The sequence below is a fragment of the Furipterus horrens genome, unplaced genomic scaffold, assembly GCF_987537825.1.
Source record: "Furipterus horrens unplaced genomic scaffold, mFurHor1.1.pri manual_scaffold_8, whole genome shotgun sequence".
Taxonomy (NCBI): Eukaryota; Metazoa; Chordata; class Mammalia; order Chiroptera; family Furipteridae; genus Furipterus; species Furipterus horrens.
In genome coordinates, this window is record NW_028327178.1 from 57,023,215 (window position 1) to 57,044,350 (window position 21,136).

Below are 21,136 nucleotides of genomic sequence, written 5' to 3' on the forward strand. Positions count from 1 at the left end.
TGTTAGGATGTTGGCCCACTTATAGCTGTCCCACAGGTTTCTGAGCCTCTCCTCATTTTCCTCAATTTTTGTTTCCTCTTTCTGCACTGGTTGACTGTTTGTTCCTTCCCTATGTTCCAATTTGTTGATTTGATCCCTGGTTTTCCTTTCCTCACCACTTGTATGTTTTCATTCATTTCAGCATGACTAGCCTTCATTCCTTCCCTGTCTTATTCAATATCTTTTGTTAAGTCTGTAAGCTGTCTTATGACTATAGCTCTGAACTGAACCTCAGAAAGATTATCTATTTGTTCATTGGTTAATTCACATATTTGCTTTTTGGTCAGCTGCGTGATTGGTATTTCAATCATGATTCCTGCCATCCTGACCATTTTCATTTATCTTTCCTTCTTGGGCAGGGCTGTCACACCTCCTGTGCTATCGGGGGCAGAGCCCTGTGCACTCGTCACTACCGGGTAATCCTTCTCTCCACACTGTGGCACTTTGTGTGGGGGCGGGGGTCCAAGATGGATTCCTGCTGTTACTCTCCGTTGAGAGACGGGGAGCTTCCTCCTCCGTCCCCACGCCCTCTGGGCCTCACAGTCCAAGGCAATGGGGGTCTGCCTCCCCCGGCATTGGAATCACGAGCTGACGGGTCTGGACTGCAGCTGGGGGTGCTCCTCTGGCGCTTCTCACCTCCCCTTAAATACAGGTGTCTGTGCTTATTGCAGTCCTGCAGCTCATCACTGCAGCTGCCGCCAGCAGCATAGTTTGATGTCTCTGTTCCAGCTTCGCCCCTCCTACCTGTCTGGACAAGCACCACTTGTTTATAACTTCATACGTTGGACTTCCATGTAGCTTTATTTTCTGGAACTTCTGGTTATTTCTGGTTTTGTGGTAGTTGTAGTCCTTCTTAGTTGTGGAGGGAGACAGAGCGTGTCAGTCTAAGCCTCCATCTTGGCCAGAAGTCTCTCCCTCACTTTTAAAGAACAATTTTGCCAGATACAGAATTCTTGGTTGACTTTTTCTTTTTCCTTTGAGTATTTTGAATATATCAGCCTACTGTCTTCTGGCCTCCAAAGTTTCTAATGAGAGATCTGCAAGTAACCTATTGAAGGCCTTTTATATGTGAGGATATGCTTCTCTCTTGCTGCTTTCCAGATGCTTTGGCTTTTTATTATCCTGTGATAGTTTGATTATAACATGTCTCAGTGTGGGTCACTGATTTCCTTTTACTTGGGAGTTCCTTGTGTTTTTTGGGTATTTATATTTATGTCTTTCATTCTACTTGGGAAGTTTGCAGCCATTATTTCTTCAAATATTTTCTCTGTACGTTCCTCTCTCCTTCTCCTCCAGCACTCAGTATATTGGTCCTCTTGATGGTGTTCCACAAATTTCTTAGGTTCTATTTTCTTCCATTACTTTTTCTGGCTGTTCCTCAGTCTTGATAGTTTCCATTGTCCTCTCTGAAAGATTGCTGATTCTTTCTTCTCCCTGCTCAAATCTACCTTTGAATCTCCCTAGTGAATTTTTCATTTCAGTTATTGTACTTTACAGCTCCAGAATTTTTAAGGCTATTTATTAATATTTCCATTTTGTTCACACATTGTTTTCTTTACTTCCTCCACATCTTCCTTTAGTTACTGGAGCCTCTTTTAAGACCATTGTTTTAAAGACTTTGTAGTGTATCCGCCATCACGTTTTCTTAGAAATCATTTCTGTTGCTTTTTTTCCATCTGAGTAGGCCATACTTTGTACTTTTGTGTGCCTTGTGATATCCAAACACTTAACATTCAAATCTAATAATGTAATAACTCTGGAAATCAGATTCTCTCCCCACCCCAGGGTTACTGTTGTTATTTTTATTTGCAGATTGTAGGTTGTCACTTTGCTGAGCCTGACGTGTAAACTTAAGGTTTTTTTAGGTCTTCTCTGAGCCTTTCCTTGGGTATGCAGTCACTTTCTAGTTTTCCCTATATGTATTTGTCTTGAATGTCCTTGGTCTTTAGTGTCTGCCTGTCAAAAGGGGAAAAAGCAAAAAATGAAGGGGTGGGGGAGGAGCACCAGCCCTTTGAAGTCACTTCAGCCAAGGAGGAACTTGCAACAATGCAGGAAGGTGCAACAATGGCTGCCTGTCTGTCCCTCTGTGATCAGAAGTACCAATCAGTAATCAGAGCACAGATACCCAGTATCTGGAGAGGGTCTTTCTGCCCACCCTAGCTCCCACAGGCTATGCAAACTGTTCCAGGAAACTTACTAAGCTGCCTGCCCCTTAGTTGGGTAGCTGCTGTGCTCAGAGTTGAAAATGACTGCAATTAACTGCAATTACTATCCAGGCTTCCCCGGGAAGTTTAAGCTTCAATACTCCAGAATTCCAAAATGGTTTCATCAGACAGATTCTGCCACAGTGATTGTTGTCTAGGTGGGAAGACAGATCCTAGGGCTTCTTACTCTGCCATCTTCCTCTGTTTTAAAATATTTTATTTTGTCTTTCTTCTTTTTGCTATTTCTACAGGAATATGGTAACTCTTATTACTTGGTCTTTTCAATGATTTATACATTTCTTGGTGCTTGCTTTTTCTCTTTACTACCTGTCTAGTAAACTGTCTGGTTATATGTCCTCAGGTATTAATAAAGGAATCATCTTTCTTGTTAACTTAAAAACAAACAAAAAACTCCTTGTAACTTCTCCAATTCAGCCCAATAGCGCTAAGAAAATTTCAAATATACAAACATATATATAAGAGAATAGTATAACGAGTTCCCAGTCCCATCACCAGCTTCAACAGTGCTCAATTCATAACCAATATCCTTTCACCTAGCCCTTACCCACTTCCCCATCTTACTTATTTATAAGCAAATTTTAGTCATTGTATCATTTCATCTATAAATATTAGACATTTCTTAAATATAGGGCTCTTTAACATAACCTTGATACCACCATCATCCTATCTTTAAAAAACCAGCAATCCTCATTATTTAATACCCATAATCCATACATTATTGCATTTTAAGCTGTGAGTTTTAATTAGAATCCAAATTAAGATAACACTCCTCAATTGGTTGTTAAATCCATTTTGGTCTATAGGTTCCCTCTCTATCTTACTGTCCCCCTGCAGTCCAGTTGTTAAAGAAATCAGGTAACTTTTCTGGCAGCAAAGTGCTCCTCAGACTCTGTGTGCACTGGACTCCCCCTGCAATCTTGTAAAATGAAGTCTCTCACCGGGCAGGTCCTGATCAAGGACTGGACTCTGCAGTTTTGACAAACACTCGGGTGACGCACATGCCAGTCTGAGGACCAAAAAAGAACAGTGTGTCCCTTATGGCTCTGCACTTCCTATAAATTGGAGGTGGGATCTAATTGCCAAAATAGAAAAGATTGTAACCCTACAATTTTACATTTAAAGAGAACCAGTAGGGGGCAATGAACCCAATCACCTGAAGCAGTAGAAAACCAACAACAAACCACCACTGCCACCACCACATCCACATAACAAATGACAGCAGAGGTGAAGCAGCACAGTGCCAGCTGTAGGATACATAGGATAGTACACTGACCAGTTAAGGCACTGGAAAGTGAAGGAAGTATTAGAAACCATGTTAAAACCAAATGCAATCATGGATCCTTAAGGAGACATACCACTGGCCCCAAAAGCACCTGCTCCTGCAGTGGGTACTCAGGGTTGGAGGGGAATAGGGCCTGATGTCAGGAGGTGCTGTTGTCACCCCAAGTGATCTGCTTGTGCCCAAGCTGCATGTGGCCTCTCTGGCTACCACCTCTGAGTTTCAGCCCAGGAGAAGCAGCCAGACCAGCTCAGTACCCCTCACATTCAGTCTTCTAGACTCAGCCCTTGGCCCTGCCGCTAAGAGAATGCAGCCTGCGGCGGGGGTGGGGTGGGTGGGGGGGGGCGCTATGGAGCTGTGGCCCTGTAGTGGTGCATGCGACGGACCATGGGACCCCTAGGACCCCTAGTGGGCAAAAGAGCTGCAGCCTGTGGCACTTTGGGTAAGATGAAGAAAATGTCAGTAGATTTTATCAACAAATAGAGAGATAGCCATGAAATCATCGTAGGGGTAGGAGAACACCTCTGGGCCTCCTAGGCACTGCTGGTGGAGTGGCCCAATGTGCACACTGACACTGTGACCAGGAGTTGCACGCAGCTGCCTGCGCTGGGAAAGCCATGCAGCCTTAAGAGCTGAGGTTCCAGCTTGGGAAACCCCCAACATCTGCCATGATTGTGAAAGATTTTCATTATTTTTTAAAATTTTGCATCTTTTAAAAGTTGGTGGTTAAAATTCCATTCTTAAACATGTACCCAAGAGAACTGAAAACATGTCCTCACAAAAACCTGTCTTGTGAATGTTCATAGCAACATTATTCCCAAAAGCCAAAAGGTGAAAAGTCACATGTACTTCAATGGATCAGTGAGTTAGCAAAGTGCAGTCTGTCCACACAGTGGACTATTATGTGATGATAAGGGATGAAGTTCTGACACATACCATGATGTGGATGAAACTTGAAAACACTGACAAGAATGAAAGAGCCAGACAGAAAAGGCCACATGTATATGAGTTCGTTTTTATAAAATGTCCAGGAAAGCGATATATAGTCAAGAATAGGGAGTGACTGCTAATGAGTACTGGGTTTCTCTCTGGGTGATGAAAATGTTCTAAAATTAGATTATGGCAATAATTGTACAATTTTGTGAATATACTAAAAACTTTTTTTTTTTTAATGTCAACTGTTAAAAATCTTAGATTTTAGCGTTGCATCTCACAGCTCCTTTGACCCCTGGATATGCAGACACTTTGCAGTCATGGTCCCCTAGCCCTCAGGATAGCAGCAGTGATAGTCAGGCTCAGAAGGTGAAGTGGCCAGGGTCACACTGAGTAAGCAGGGCCTGCTGGTCCCCCATCCAGGGATAGGGAGGTCAACCAACTGAAACAGTGGATCACCACACTGATGATGGCCATCGCCAAGGAGGAGGAGACAGCTGCTGAACTGGAGCTCAAAGCCCGAGTCTTCCATTTCGGCGAGTACAAGGGTGCTCAGGAGGTAGGCCCCTGGATGGCAGCCAGCAGGCGGTGGTCACGGAAGGAGTGCAGGTGGCCACCGACTGGCAGTGGGGGCAGGGTTCCTATTCCAGGCATCTGCTGGGGGGCGGAGGGGGGGGGTGGTGTCCAGTGCCTGGAGCTATGACAGAGGAAAAGCAAGGCCTGAGGTTCAGCCATGCTCTGGGGCTGTCATGACCCCTTGCTATTTCTAGTCTCTGCACCACACCAAGGGGCACTGGCTTGAGAAGGCTCTTGGTCCCCAAACCCAAGGCACTCCATGTGTTTCTGCTCCATGGCTGTTCAGCTGCCCTGCCCAACCCACCTCCTGCATTCCTTCTGTCAATCAACAAATACATCTGCCTCTTACACATGTACAATGTAGCCAGAAGGTGACCCTGCTGGGAGGAAGACAGGCACATCCCCAGGCTAATTTGAGTGGAAATTCTGAAGACACAGAAGGCCAGGAATGTTCCAGGCAGAGGGACCAGGGTTTGGCACACACCTTTGATAGCACCCCCAGCTTCCTAATTCATCCAAATTCCTACTGAGCACCTAGTGTGTGCAGGCATTGGGCCAGGTACACAGGATGCCACAATGAGGCGAGTGGACCCCCTGTATCCTGCTGGTTGTCGCCGAGCACCGGCTGTGCCCTATGCCCGGCTTAAGCCTTTTTGGCCGCCTCTTCCTCATTTAGTCCTCAGGCACACCAGTGTGTCAGGAGGTTAGTTAACTCGTTTCTGAATGTCAGACAAGCTCAGAGAAGGGAGTTCATTGAGCCAGAGCTACACTGAAAGTATATCACATGATGTGTTCCTGTGGGGAGCTGGGGTCAGTATACAGGCAGTAGAGGGCTGCCAGGAGAGGACAGGGCTTTGGTGGACACATTGAGGCAGCTGAGGGAGGGCCTAAGGCACATGCAGCCCTACTGCGAACTGGAGCTCAATATTTGGCTGACCACAAAAGAGCAAAGGGGTCACAGCTCCGGCCAGGTTCAGTCCAGGTGTCCCAAGTTCCATCTTCCTCCGTGCTTCCTGAGAGCTCACCTGTGCTGAACGGGGCCCTGGGAGGTCCACCGTGCCACAGGGAGGGCAGACTCTGAAGTGGGGGCAGACACAGCCTGAGTGGCCCCACTGGTGCACTGCCCGCCTCACAGGACAAGCTGCTGGAGGGCCTCAACCACAAGGTTCTGGGTGTGTACAGACACTGCGTTGGCGCCCAGCGGGAGGCCAACCTGGGCACTGTGCAGATGCTGACGGTCATCGAGAGCCAGCTGGGCGACCTGCTCGAGAGCCTGGAACGCGTGCCCCGGGGCAAGGTTGACCAGGCTGAGAAGGCCAAGGAGAAGGAACGGCGCCAGAGGCAAGAGCCCAGGTTGCCCGGCTGGGCTGGCCCTGTTGTCCCGCTCTCCGAGAACTCCCAAACCAAGGGGACAGGACACCAGTTCTCTACACAGGGAGTCAGCAGCCAGGGCTCTAGGGGGAACTGGAGAGGACACCAGGCTCAGTCTCAGTGAGGGAAGCCCCTCCTGTGGAGAGCAGGATGTTGTGCAGTCAGAACCCAGAAGCCCAAGTGAGGTGTGGCTAGCACAGCCTCGCCTGTGAGGACAAGAGACATTTTTCCTGGCTGGATTGGAGAAGAGGCTGCTGGCTCTGCCAGAGCCCAGGAGAGGGAAGGGGCAGACCCCAGCAGCAGCTGGAGGGAGCGCAGGGTTCAGTGGCATGGGCACACTGGATACAGATGGCATGGGCCTGTGCTCTGAGGGGAGGCCTAGGGAACTCCCCATAGGTCAGTGGGGTGCAGTTGAGTTCTGGAGGCCATGACTCCTCAGGCCTATGGTTCATTCGCTCCTGTGCAGAGCCCTGAGACATAGCCATCTGTCTCTCCCATGAGCACAGGGCTCTTCTTCTGGTACCCTGTCAAGGCAGACACTGGGCAAAGGTTTGAGAAGTATCAGCAGGAAGGAGACAAGGCTACTAAACTTGCTGGGGTCTGGGCCTTCAAGGGTGATGATGACAGAGCCCTAGGCACATTAGTGACTGGGGATAAAGATCTAGGAACCTGGGCTTCCTGACAGTATGAAATGATGGCCCTTAGATTATCTCCCAGAGAAGCTCAGAGCTGGGATGCCCCACCCCCTTGCCCGCCAAGGACCAGGGGCAGAACCAAAGCCCTGTCTTGGAAGTGAAGGGTGGACAGAAGTGGGAATTTTTCTCAGAAGCTGGTGGGCCATGGCCTGAGGGCTGTATAGGAAGGAGCTGGGAAGGGAATCTGGCAGTTTCCTCTGGCCCTCTAGTCCTTAATCCATCTCTTGCCGCCACCATCCAGACTCTGGGAAGAAAAAGCTAAGATGCAGAAGCAGCTGCAAGAGGAGCGTCTGCAACGGGCCCAAGCCCGGGCCCAGGCTGAGATCAAGAAGAAGGTGGGCAGCGTGGTCCTGGGGAGCTACTGCTGGGGAAGGGTCCCACAACCAGGCACAGTGGGGCTGGGAGGAAAAGAGGGCCTGCAGCCGAGTCTGGTTCACCAAATCCTTTGCAGATGCTGTTGCAGTGGTCCTGGGGCCATAAGAGCAAGGCCTGGGTAGAGCAGTGTCTCCCATTCCTGGGCCTACTACCCCTCAGGGCTGCCTTCCCCTTCCTCCAGAAGCCCTCGCCTGGTGCTGCCAGCCCTCCTGCACACACTCCTGGTCAGTGACTGGCCTGGTCCTGCCCTCTTAGCCCTGCCCAGGTGTAGGCCCTCAGCTCAGACAGCTAGCACAAACAGCTGTCCAGAGTCCCACTACACAACCTATACCTCAGGCCACGTTCACCACCTGTCACTAGGGTCCTCCTGATTGCTGTGCCCCAAGGCCTCCAACCCCACAGCAAATGGGCAGAACTAGCCACTTGCCTCTGGCCCTAGCGCAGGAGGCATGGTCTCTAATGCAGAACTGAGCCTGAACATGGCCCATAACGAATAAACAAGGCCGATGGACTTCCCCTGGAATACACCAACACTCTCCACTCTGTCCCATGGAGAACGGAAGACACTGCAGGGTCCCCCAATAATTGCCACAGCAAGAGTTATTTCCCATCTGTGTTTTCAGGTATTCCCCCCACCACCACCCCGAGACATCTAGGGGCTGGGGCCTCAGAGCATAGGCTTTAGTGCTAGACACACTGCTGAGTGAGCTCAGCAACTGAGGGCTATGCAAGAAGGAGCTGGGAAGGGAGCTGGTCAGCTGCGGGGTGACCAGGAGTGACCAGAGGCTGAGATGATCCACAGGGCACCACAGGTCCAGCTCCCAGCCTCCTGGCAGGAGTGTGACCTCTCAGCATCTATGCGGCACCTCTGCTGTACTGAAGCCACCAGCAAAGGGTCACTGAGTCCATTACCTCTGCAGAGAGGCAGAAGGCTGGTATGCCGCTCCCGACCCCCGGCCCTAAAAACGAAGGAAGAGCCTGAGCATGAGCTGCTGGACAAGGAAAAGGAGGAGCACCTGTTCTTCTTTGCCTAGGCTTCATGGGGGCTGGTCTGGCTGACAGCACAGGAAAGATGGCAGCAGGAAGTGAACAGGGCTGTGTCAGAGCCCGGATGTAGCCATTGTTGTGCCCCTCATGGTCTGCTGTATGTTTCTTTACTCATATGAAATAAACCCCAGGACTCTCTGTTGTCTAAAGCCTGTTTAAGGAGGCAGACCCTATTTCCAAATGCCAGCACTCCTATTTAACCATTTAACCCTAAGTAAATGTTTGAGGAAAGGAGCCCATCTTGGCTCCCATCTGAAACAAGTGCTCTGAGAGACAAAAGCCAATTCTACACTGGGGTGTAGCATGGGGCTAGCCCCAACATAAAGATAAAAAAGGGTTATTACTACTGCCTAGAGGTAAAAGTGATTACAACACTATACACAGGATTTCTTAATTTAAGCCAAGCGAAACCTTCAGTGTGTAACTATACAAAAACTTTTATTCATTTGAACTAGGAACTGGGTCCATTGCCAACAGGGAACCTCAGTGCCCAGAAAAACTGACAGCCAGTATCAATCACTTTGTAGTGGACATTCACTGGAGATGTGCAGGAGAAAGGTCCAGCAATACATCTTGCTTTGGGAGACCAGTGCGGTATGATCACCCTTGACAGACAGGTCTGGCTTCTTTGAGAGGGAGGGGATTTCTGGAGGAGCCAGAAGCTGAGCCAAATGGGCACAGAACTTTAGTTTGTGACACAGCACGGAGTTCTGTATACACACTTTATAGATAGGGCCTAAATTCCTTTGGGTGGAAAAGCATTGAGCAGGAGCAGATGGCACCCAGAACCAGACAGAGAGGAATCACAATCAAATGCTGGGGTCACTCCCAAAAGCCCAAGTCCAAAAATTCAAGAAACACAGAAAACAAAGAATGGGCAGAGTTTGGAAGATTCCAAGTCTGAGAACCAAAATAGCAGCTGAATAAACACACACTTCAAAAGGCACAAGGCAAACACAGCATTTCTGAGTGACCATGTCCAGTGTAGTACTAACCAATTAACAAATAAGTATGTGCAAAGTTATCAGCTCATCTCCTTTTGCAATACAGAACTTACTCTATACAAATATATGGTGACATGTGATAGCACATCTTCAATCTCAACAAAAACATGCAAATGCCATCATTATAGTCCTGCACATAATTTATAGTAATCGAATATTACCTTATAAACCATTGTCAAATTACTATTAAATGTTAGTACCCAAATACAGAATTTAGAAAAATTATTTTGAATGTTTTAACTCCACCATCCCTAAATTATGAGCTAAAAATAAGGCTCTGCAGGGGGCCCACTTCACCCTCAATCTTTTCCTCTCACACAGCAGCCTGCCTTGTCTGCCAGAACATGGATTAAAATTTGTCTTCCTATAACAAGCCCATTTCTTCCCCACAGTGTGACAAAACCCAACTATAAACACCATCCAAGGTATTGCGAAACAGCCTGTTACACAGCTCTCAGAAAGGGAAAATGGGGTTTTTAGATCTCTCTCAGGGCAAATGTTGAAACACCAAAGCTGAAAGACCCCATTTAGCTTTACTACAGATAAAGTTGTATTTGACTGGGGAACTTGTACCCTATTTCCTGCAAGTCTTTTTTTTTTTTTTTTTTTTTTTTTTTTTTTTAATGCAACTGGTGCTCCATGGCTCAGATCAAATGGGACAAGTGATGAGTGTACACAGGCAAGTACTGAAGAGGTGCGTGCTTTGCTAGGAAGGCAATCCTTGCTTCACTGAAGCGCTTTGCTTAGACAAGGCAGTTTCAGATAGTATAGCCCCAACTGGTTCCTGATAGAATGTAAGAAAAACATTTTCAGTAAGTGTTTTTGAAGAACTAGGCTGGCCTTCTGAGCAGAAAGCAAGTGGGTTCTCACCCAGGCCTGCAAGACCACGTAACAGTCCCGCAGGGATACAGACTGGAGGCATCGCCCTCGGGTCTCCCAGGCAGAGTGCTGCTTTCACTGCAGGTCCTGCAGGTTGATTGTGCTGCCTATGCAGTGCGTATCCTCAGGCCCAACAGCCCCTCCAGCTGCAGGAAGCACCTCCTGCAAAACCAAGCAGAGTAATGAGGTGGGGGGGGGACAGACTGGAGGGCTGAGGCGGTGCAGGACCACCTCATAGAAGGCAGCCTCACCACCACTCACCAACTGGTAGCATAACCTGCAGGGTCAGCCAATAGGGTGCTCCTGACTTTCTTCAATTAAAAAGAACCTGTTTTCCCCTTATTTTTAAACATGTTCTTTGAAAATAAATAAATAAGGATAAATAAACTCAATACTGTGTAACAGGTTTTCTCAAATATAAGACTGTCCTTGTTTAACCTGTAACTCTCTTCGTCCATTTCATATGTGGGAAGCACCTTTCCTAGTTACTAGGTGTCCATCTGCATCATTGGTGGCTGACCAGGCCTCCAGCTACACCATCATCACCCATCTAATACACCTCTTCCTGCTAGAGAAACATTTCTACATCATTAGAGGGGCCACGATGACCAGCTTTTGGCTACTTGTGTCCTACCTGATTTCTTTAGGAGTGATCTTGTGAGTGGGAACACCAGGCAAAATGCAGCAGATACTAATGAAGCTTTCTGGATAGGTGGTACCAAACCATCCTCCAATCTACCCCCACCCTAGCAGTCTGGGAGCCCCCACACCCATCCCCACCTCATACCAGTGCTTTATTCAATATTTATTTTTGACATTAAGGAAAATGTTTAATAACCAAATTTGAATACAAGAAAACTAAAATTACTATTTGTATGGATTTTTAAATATGTATACTTAAGCCTAATGTTAGAAATTTAATATGCTACTTTCATTATTTTATATCTAAATTATCCACAGCCACCTATCCCCAGCTTAACTACTTAAGCAAACTCTGTAATTTGTCTGGGTCTATTTTCCCACAGGTTAAAAACTAACTTCCCACAGAAGAAAGTGACTAAAATTTCTATATATAAAATATTTTTAAAAGTATTTTCGCCTTATTGACAACTAGGAGCTACAATGACAGCAAATGCGAGCTTCAGTCTTACTTAGCCTTTATCTCTTGGCTATTTACCACCTTTTGTAGAAAGCAGCAAATATGCTGGCAACCAACCCAAGGAATCTCCACCTGAGGCCCACCTCCACGACCAACCTCAGACGCTGGACGCTTCACGATAGTCTTACTAACAGACCCAAAGAGCTGTAAAGCATCAGACCTGGAGGACATAGATGGGTAAACTGATGGCAAACATGGGGTGGAAGGTAGAAGGCTGCGGGCTGAGCACCAATGGCAAGACTCCGTCACCTGAGGGATCACCCTGGGGAGGCAACAGCACACGTTTTATTAACCAGGCATGACAGCATTCCCTACATCAGCCTGAGATCTCACTATGATACATAGCAGAACCGGTTCCACCCATTGTATTCCAGGTAAGGCACCACCTGGACCCAGGTGAAGCCTAAGAACTCAGTAATAATTGGCATCAGAGGCTGCCAGCTGCTGGCCCCTCCTTCTGGTCCTCACTGTGTCACCTTGATCTCTGCCAAAGGTCCAGTGGGCTAAGCTGGGCCTGAAGCACCCACTGTCCAGCTGTTCCTCCCTCCCAAGCCCTTCTTCTGGAACTTCTCCATACTCTCCCACATTCACATTCCTCCCCTCAGTTCAAATGCCAATTTCTCTCCTGTGGGTTGTTCTGGAACTCTGGCGGAGACTCCTGGCATCCCACCCTTTGTGTCCTCACTGATCTCCAGCAGTCTTCTCAGACCACACAGGCAGGCTCATCTCTGCACTAGACCCAGCCCTCAGTCAAGCTGAAAGGGACCAGAGAGATGGAAGATCTTTTCAAGGGGTAGGCTACCAGGCCTCTAATCATCCAACTCAGAAAAAGGACACTGCTTAACACTTCACCTTTCATCTGCACACTCAGCCCATGGCCATCCACAGCCCCTACCACTCAAATCCTGGTGCCACTGCCACTATTAGCATTCCTCATTCCTTCCACAGCCTCAAGAACCTTCTGTGTCAAGCACTGAGCACTATCATTCCCATTTTACTTATGATAAAACAGAGGTCCAGAGTGCTTAACTCACCTAAGACTACACTAGCTGGTTAGGGAAAGACAAAGCATTAAAAACCCAGGTTTCTCTACCTCAATGCTGGCATCTTTAATTTGGTCTCTTAGAAAAATAGCCACTGCTTTCCACAGCAGCTACACCAATAGGCCATAAAAAAGAAAAAAATTATTACCCTTTGCAACAGCATGGATGAACCTGGAGAACATTAAGCTAAGTGAAATAAGCCAGTCAGAGTAAGACAAATACCAGATGATTTCACTCATATGTGGAATCTAATGAGCAAACTAACAAGCAAAACAGAGACCGACTCATAGCTAATTGAAAAAATACAATTAAAAATTTTTTTAAAAAAGAAAAGAAAAATAGCCACTACTCCTTTTCCAACTAGCTCCTGTTCTGCCAGTGGTACCAGCTTCTCGGCACCACTGAGAAATGTGAGTTCTGCCTTCTTCACTTCTGACCTACCAGCCTTGACTACATTCAGAAGGTTTGGGCTAGTCCCCCTCACACACCCTACTTCTACTACCTCTATCCTGGGAGAATCTTTCACCTCTCTGTAGACAAGTCCCACTCCCATGAAATTCTCACATCAGCTTCTGGTTTACAACACCATAGCCGTTCACCAGGCCCATCTTCCAGGCCCTCCCCAGGCTCTGGCCTGGGCATTCCTGCCTCTCACTTATCTGAAACCTACAAACTCTTCACAGCCAATGTAGTCCTATCTCTTTCATAAGCCTGTCCCAGGACTACAGATCCCACAGATGGGACAACCCTCCTCCCTCTTCCAGATCAGCTCAGGACTCAGATGTCCTATGGCATCTCTTAATAGTGCCTCTCTGGCCACAGGATGCTCTTAGGCCCCAGAATACCCAGGACACAGAAGACGGCTCATTGAACAGGCAGCATGTGATCAGGTCAAGTCAGAAGAATGTATCCTCAACTTTTAAATCTCTTCTGTCCTAAAACCCAAATTACCTTACTTCCCTCTTCTGGCCCCTCAAAAATAAGACTGGAAATAAAAGTGTACACAGAGGTATGGAGGTGAATATGTCCAGTGAGTGTTCATGGAGTGGCTGCCAGCTGCAGACAGTCTGCTGGACCCTGGGCACAATCTAAGAAATGGCTGGCCCTACCCTTGAGGGGTTGTTAAATAAGAAAAAAAAAAAGAAAAGAAAAGAAAAAGCTACAAGTTGACTATATAAAGGCTATATCCTCTGGTGTGCTACAAGTAGTCCTGAGATGAGAGTGACCAATGCAGCCTGGGGAATCCCCTTCACCCCAGTCCTGAAAAGAGAAGTAGGGTCTGGGGTGAGGCAGGCAGTGTGAGGAGCCAGGCACCATAAGGCGTCCACAGTGGTGTAGTGCCTGTATGTGGCCAGCCTCAGGCAGCCCAAGCAGTTTTAAGATGGCTATAGGGGGCCTTGGGATGGAGCAGGCACATTTCTACACCTGACAGGACTTCTAACAGAAGTACAGCAGACCACATAGGGAGGGGGGAGGACCAGGCACACACAGAGTTTTGACACTGACACATCAATCCTAATGAAGATAAAAGCTTGAACAAATGTAGTACTATGGATGGGAAGAAAGGAGAAGCTGCAGTTATGGAGACAATATTCAGGATTATAAAACAGGACTTGGAACAATTCAGAAGCAAGTCGGGGGCAGGGCTATTCACTGAAAGGAAAGTACACTCAGAGATATAAGGCCTGAGGCCTTGCCCACAGCTCTTGCCTGGACACCTCTGTGGCCTGTCTCCTCCCAGCTCGATAGCTCTTACCTGTAGTGAGTGGGCCTGAACACACTGCACTCCGGCTGCTGGAGCTGGTCCTGGCAGACCTCCGCCAGGCACCACCAGGTTCCCACATAACCAACCGCTCTGGCTCACATACAAGTGAGTAGGAGTGACCGTGCCACCTCTCATTTTTCTCTGAGTAGACCCTGAGGTTCCTAAAATGAAACAAACCAACAATGTGTGGCACAACATACTGTCCAGGTGCTTGCCTTCACAGAGGCCACACTGTGGTGGGGACAGCCTTCCCATTACCTGTCATTCTGCACAGCCCTGCAGAATTAAAATTCCTTAACAGGGACTGTCACAAGGTTAAGAGGTGAAAAAAAACATACTGATCATACATGTCTTTTGGGTGGACAGCAATCAGACCCCAGCTGCCCATTTCTTGAGGGCAGAAACTCTTCCATACCCTCCAACTCCAACAGCTCCAGGCATGCACATCTCTGAGCAAAACCAATCTGGAGCAGCAGAATCATGGAAAAGGAAGGAGGAAAGAAAGAAGGTCACTGCATCCCACCCCTGGGTACTTATTTCAGCACTTCATAAATGGCTGCCATATCCTTTAGGCTATTTCTGTCCAGCTTTCTTCCCCAAAACCACCACTTCATTGGTGTCATAAAGACTTTTTAAAAAATTAAGTCCAAAGAAGAAAGAAAAATCCTGACACTCAGGGTTTTTCTGACATATGGTTTGTGAGCAGCAGAAAATCCCAGAAGCAGACACCAAGTCTATTCAATCCCTGGCTCCCCAATTGATCTGACGTTGGACAAGTAACGTAAGCTCCAGCCTTAGTATTTATAGTCCCTTCCTCAAAGTTTTGGGAGGACTAAATAAATAAATAAGTGATAACAAGTTTAGGATAGTATGTGCCAAGTAATTTTAGGTACTATTACTGCTATGTCCAGACATAGCTGGACACGTGTATATAAATGGCTTCATAAAGACAATTTAATAATGAATAGCAAACAAGTTATTCCAAATAAACATAATTTTGTTGAATTTTAAAAAGTGAAAAGAAACAAAGTAAACTGAAGGACTTGCTAAACTAGAAAATTATTTCTTCATGGAAATTTCTAACTTAATCTAAATTTAAAAGAAAAAAAAGATGGAAAATGGTGAGGTTAGGTTCTTTAAGTTTTAGGAACTTCAGTTTCTGTTTTAAACAGCAATGGTTGACTCTGCTATACAAGATGAACTGTCTTTGTTATAGTAGATTTTACCTTAAGATTTTGATGCCACACAAGCCCAGAGGTCCCAGCTCCAGAGCTGTACTATCTCCTCTCTGTAAGCACAGTGCCTGTTGCTTCCTCACTCTGCTTATCTCATGAGAGGCTGGATCTCACTCCAAATGTTCCCCGTATCTCTCACAGTCCCGTGTGTCCTAAGAGCTTTCCTGCCCTCTGTATTTGCCAGCCACCCTGGCTGGTATGAAATTCTTGGATCACATCTCCCTACCCTTGCTACTTGATACTCATAGCTCCAGGGTGAGGGGCACTGCTAACTGCAGTGCATCTTCCTGCACACAACCTATTATTTTCTTCCTTGGTGCCCAAGGAATTCTTTATATTTAAAGTGTAGGTACTAAGAACTTCAGATGGCAAGTCTCAGTTCCCCAAAAAGCAGATTCAGTGCCCCTTTTGCTAGAGGGAAGTGCAATTCCATTACACCTTTGACCACTTCCTTTTCTGTTCTTTGCCTCAGGGAACCCAATAACCCCCACCACCTGAGCTCTGGCTTGTCTCCATGTCTCTCTAAATTGCTCTACTGCAGTGGTTCTTAACCTTCCTAATGCCGCGACCCTTTAATACCATTCCTCATGTTGTGGTGACCCCCAACCACAACTAAAGCATAGTGATTAATCACAAAAACAATATATAATTATATATGTGTTTTCCAATGGTCTTAGGCGACCCCTGTGAAAGGGTTGTTCGACCCCAAAAGGGGTCGTGACCCACAGGTTGAGAACCACTGCTCTACTGGCTTTCAGACGACACAGCAGGGCTGGGACTAGTATGAGAAGGTGAGGTGAGGCGCTAGGGTGTAAACTTCACTCTCTCTTCTCTAACAGTTAGAAATTCTACATCATACCCTGTTCTTCTGGAATGTGTATATTAATTCTACTCACCTCTGGAATTTTACCTGAATGTGCTGTTATGCTTGGAGGTCTTTTATGACCTACCCTATATTTCCTTACAGTAAAAATATATACATAAATTTAAATTTTATTTTAAAAATATATTTAAATATTCTTTCTAGGAGTTAAAATTCTTCATCTGAAAAATTGAGTTACCATTGCAATTATTAATAATGCAAACCAAATCCAAATAATATAAAAACTTTGACAGATAATTATAAAATAGTAAAAGCAAAACTGTACTGAAAATGTATCAAGAAGAGTGAACGCGACTGCTTTCCACACAGACTACTGCCAAGAACCACCAGGTTCCCACACAACCAACCACTCTGGCTAGGGTACATGTGACTGTGTGTAGCTATTACTTATTGCTAGACTGAGACATTGTCAGCACATTTTTTTTGCAAATTAGAAACTATTTGAAAAATAAAATATAATTTTAAATATAATTAAATATAGTTTTAAATATAATTTCATTAGCCCTGGCTGATGTGACTTAGTGGATTAAGCGCCAGCCTGCAAATGGAAGGGTTGCCAGTTCAATTCCCAGTCAGGGCACATGCCTGGGTTGTGGGCCAGGTCCCCAGTTGGGGGTGAGAGGCAACCAACTGATGTTTCTCTCACACATTGATGTTTCTCTCCTTCTCTGTCTCCCTTTCCCTCTAAAAATAAATAAAATCTTTAAAAATAAATAAATAAATAGAATTTCATCACTACTTTTCAGCTGCAGACTCAGCTCATTCAGCATAGGGGCACTGTGTGTGTCATGAAGCCCAAAATGCATAGTTAGTCATCACTATCAGGATGGTTGGCTTATTTCTGATAAAAGGTCCAACTTCATTTTTTAATTCAAATAAACATATTAAAACATGTTTCAAGGAACATTATGGAATAAATTAAAAGAAGGCAACAAATACCGTATCTTTTCAACTTACTTTTAGAACCAGGAAAGATTTAAATGATGCATATATAATATTTATCATCTAATTTTATAACAAAAAACAAGATAAACCTTATCTATTACTCACTTATTCTGTAATGATTCAATGCCAACAGTGTGGGTCACAGTCTAAGTCTATGATGCAGAAGGTAGTTTTCAAAGCCTGCATTCCTTCACTAAACATGTGCTATCTTGTATGCTATTCAACTATGAGAAAATTAAGTAAAAAATCATGTGCACAAAACCAGAAATAAACTCCACTAATTTTGCTAGATGCCATGATTACACATTTTCTTTATATTTAATGAAAGACAAACATGCACTGCTAAAAAAACTAGTCAGTAACTAGAATATGATTGTAAAGGCATTAATTTTATAACAGGAAATAAGATTGACTATAACTAGAATATTTTGGGATATATCAAAAGCTAAATTGGTTTTAACTACTCTGTCAATATACAATCTGAAAATCATAGAAATTTTCTATGATTTCAGTCTGTACCATCAATCCAGTGTCTGAAAATCTGGTAATCCTGCAGACACCATAGTTACATTTAAAACAATCAATGCCAATAACTTGAACTGCTCTACCACCAGGTTATTCTTCTTTCTACTTAATAACATTCTAAGGATGAAATGTGAATAGCTAAATGCTGTTGCCTTCAGGGGACTTTCTCCTTAAAAAACAGTTCATTTTATGACAACAGTAGAGGACTAGGAATGGTGAGGGCTTTAAATGAAAACTGCTCACCCTGCAAGACCCCCTATACAATATATCTCCATTCAGAACACCTCAACATTCACCTGTGAAAAGATCTCTTCACAAGAAAGGGAAAACTGGCTCTAAAACTAGCATTCTAAAGTGTCTTGGGTTTGGTATTCTAGAAAATTATTGTTTCCTTTTTTCCACACCCTACATCATGCACCCTTGTAAAAGCCTGATTGAGGGACATGCTTTTGGAAAGCAGAAGGGCAGCTGTAAAAGGAACGGTGGACAAGGTAACCTGTAGAACTTCTGGGCTCAGATGCACTCTCTCTCAGGCAATTAAACTTTAGAAATGATAACATTTGGAAGATGACAATCTGAAAGCTGATTCCTTTAAAATGTCCATGCCTGCCTCCCACTTGAAAGTCTCCCCATACTCCGAAGGTCCTGGAAACCAGGGTGAACACTACCCATCAGCTCCCATGACAGGCTGCAAGAAGAAACGGCAAGAACCAGGGGGTATCTGACCCCCATGGCACACCAAGCATCCATCTGCCCAGCAGGCGGCTTCTAGTCCCCCTGCTCAAGAGAAGGAAAAAAACACCTTTATTGTTGGAGCTATTAGGACAGAATATTTTGTTACATGAGCCCAAATGATACACCTTGCCATCTGGAATTGTGTCATCAACATTTAAGGTGAGTAAAAATTAATTATACACTTCCTGAGTTAGTTAAGCAAGCCCCTCTATCTATGGATGCTTGAAAGCATGCTAAAGGAAACAGGTGGTCCCTATATGGAACCCCACTATGACCACACAGCCGAATGCTCAATAGTGAACAATGCCATGGTACTAAATGCAACATGACCCAGTTAATTAATAAACCAATCGCAAAAAAATGAAAAATTCCCTTCTTATGGTGGCAATTTCCAGACCCTTATAGAGCAAGGTAATCTTCATACTGAAATGAATATTGCTTCAGTATTCCCAACATTTACCCAAAATACTAATTTGTGCTTGATAACTTTTAAAGAGTAGGGAAAGAAGTATAAATCCTACCACCAAGGAAATTTCAGATATCTAGAAAGATAATCCTATGGATATTAAATGGCAAAGTGAGCTGGATCATGCAGCCATGTCACCTGAGGTCCCACTGAGTCCTCCAGGATAGTAGTACAACAGGACATCACCTCATAGAGCCAGTACGAGAATTAAATGAGGCCAGTAGGACAGAGCCTGAGTCAGACAAAATGCTGCACAGATACCAGCCCTGCCACTGTGGAGACCTCCTGAAGATGCCACTATGCTGACAACTACAGAAGAGTTCAGTGGCAGCACAAGTACTCATGATCCTCACCCTTGGGGAGAGATGTGCACTGAAAGAGGTTTGGGCCTCAAGAGCACTTAAGTCAGCCTTCTAGCCCAAACACCACTGGCTCGGATGCCTCCCTTTCCCCAATCTGTTGTGTAGGGGTGAGGGGTCTGATAACTTCCTCACTGAACCACAGAACAGAACACAGCAAACTACTTGAGTAACTCTCCTCAATTCTGAGGATGGGAGATTTGACTCATATCATGGACAGTGGAGGGTACTGAGGCTTAATTCTCTCAGTTCCTGATGTGTTTAGTCCTACATAGCTTTTTTTTTTTTTATAATTTTTTATTGATTGATTTTAGAGAGAGGAAGAGGGGGGTGCAGAGGAGGGGAGATTTGTTGTTACACTTATTTATGCATTTATTGGTTGGTTCTTGTATGGGCCCTGACCAAGGATCAAACCCATAACCTTGGCATATCAGGACAACACTCTAACCAGCTAAGCTACCTGGCCAGGACCAGCTACATAGCTATTTAAAAAATGCACTATAAGACTTCCGGCCAAGATGGAGGCTTAGACTGACACGCTCTGTCTCCGTCCACAACTAAGTAGGAATACAACTACCTCAAAACCAAAGATAACCATAAATTCCAGAAAATAAAACTACATGGAAGCCCAACATATGAAGTTATAAACCAGCGGTGCTCGTCTGGACGGGTAGGAGGGGCAAAATGGGAATTGGGATGGAAAGGTCCAGCTGTGCTGTCCGCGGTAGCAGCAGGGATAGCAGCGGGACTGCGAGAAATGCCAGGGGAGCAATCCCAGCTGTAGTTGAGACCTGGCAGCTCGCGATTCAAACGCTGGGGAAGGCAGACCCCCCATTGCCTTGGACGGTGAGGCCGTGGGGAAGGAGCCTCTTAGTCTCTCAGCGGAGAGTAATGGCAGAAATCCATCTTGGACCCCCGCCCCCACACAAAGCACCACAGAGCGGTGATACAGTTGCCGGGTAGTGAGGAGTGCACGGGGTGCCGCCCCCTACAGCCCACCCAGGAAACAAAGGTAAACAGAAAACTGGCAGGATGAAAGAGACCATGATTGAAATCCCAGTGATGCAGTTGATCAGGCAGCTGATGAGGGACCTAACCGAAGAGCAAATAAGAAATCTTTCTGAGGCTCAGTTCAGAGCTATAGTCATAAGGTGGCTTACAGAATTAACAAAAGATTTGGAACAAGACGGGGAAGAAATGAAAGCTAGTCACACTGAAACAAATGAAAACACATACAAGACAAGTGGTGAGGAAATGAAGACCAGAGATCAAATCAACAAATCTGAACATAGGGAAGGAACAAACAGTCAACCAGTGCAGAAAGAGGAAACAAAAAGTGAGGGAAATGAGAGGCTCAGAAACCCCTGGGACAGCTATAAGCAAACGAACATTCGGATTATAGGATTGCTAGAGGGCAAAGAAGAACTAGAAATTGAAAAATTATGTGAAAAATAATGAACAGAACTTCCCAAACTTGGGGAAGGAAACAGACTTACAGGTTCAGGAAGCACAGAGTTTCAGAAAAACTGAACCCCGGGAGAACCACACCAAGACACATTATAATCAAACTGTCAAAAATTAAAGGTAAAGAGAGACTC

General features: G+C 45.5%; 2 protein-coding genes across 4 annotated transcripts in view; one reads left to right on the top strand and one right to left on the bottom strand.

The window, feature by feature from the left end:
* Positions 1-8,688, top strand: part of CFAP100 (cilia and flagella associated protein 100) — a 52,807-nt gene extending 44,119 nt beyond the window's left edge. Inside the window, exons 14-17 of the mRNA XM_090285884.1 lie at positions 4,900-5,035; positions 6,188-6,393; positions 7,360-7,453; positions 8,414-8,688. Coding sequence (XP_090142010.1) covers positions 4,900-5,035; positions 6,188-6,393; positions 7,360-7,453; positions 8,414-8,527 — 550 coding nt within the window. The 3' untranslated portion in view covers positions 8,528-8,688. The remainder of the gene's footprint in view (positions 1-4,899; positions 5,036-6,187; positions 6,394-7,359; positions 7,454-8,413) is intronic.
* ZXDC (ZXD family zinc finger C) overlaps positions 1-21,136 on the bottom strand; it is a 65,715-nt gene that overhangs the window by 10,792 nt on the left and 33,787 nt on the right. For 2 of the 3 annotated variants that reach the window (XM_090285883.1, XM_090285882.1), the window contains 3 exons: positions 14,382-14,551; positions 11,743-11,844; positions 10,145-10,585 (listed from right to left, as the gene is read on the bottom strand). In XM_090285883.1, coding sequence (XP_090142009.1) covers positions 10,499-10,585; positions 11,743-11,844; positions 14,382-14,551 — 359 coding nt within the window. In that variant the 3' untranslated portion in view covers positions 10,145-10,498. Of the gene's footprint in view, positions 1-10,144; positions 10,586-11,742; positions 11,845-14,381; positions 14,552-21,136 lie in introns of those variants that run through there. The other variant, XR_016512734.1, reaches the window with a different exon arrangement.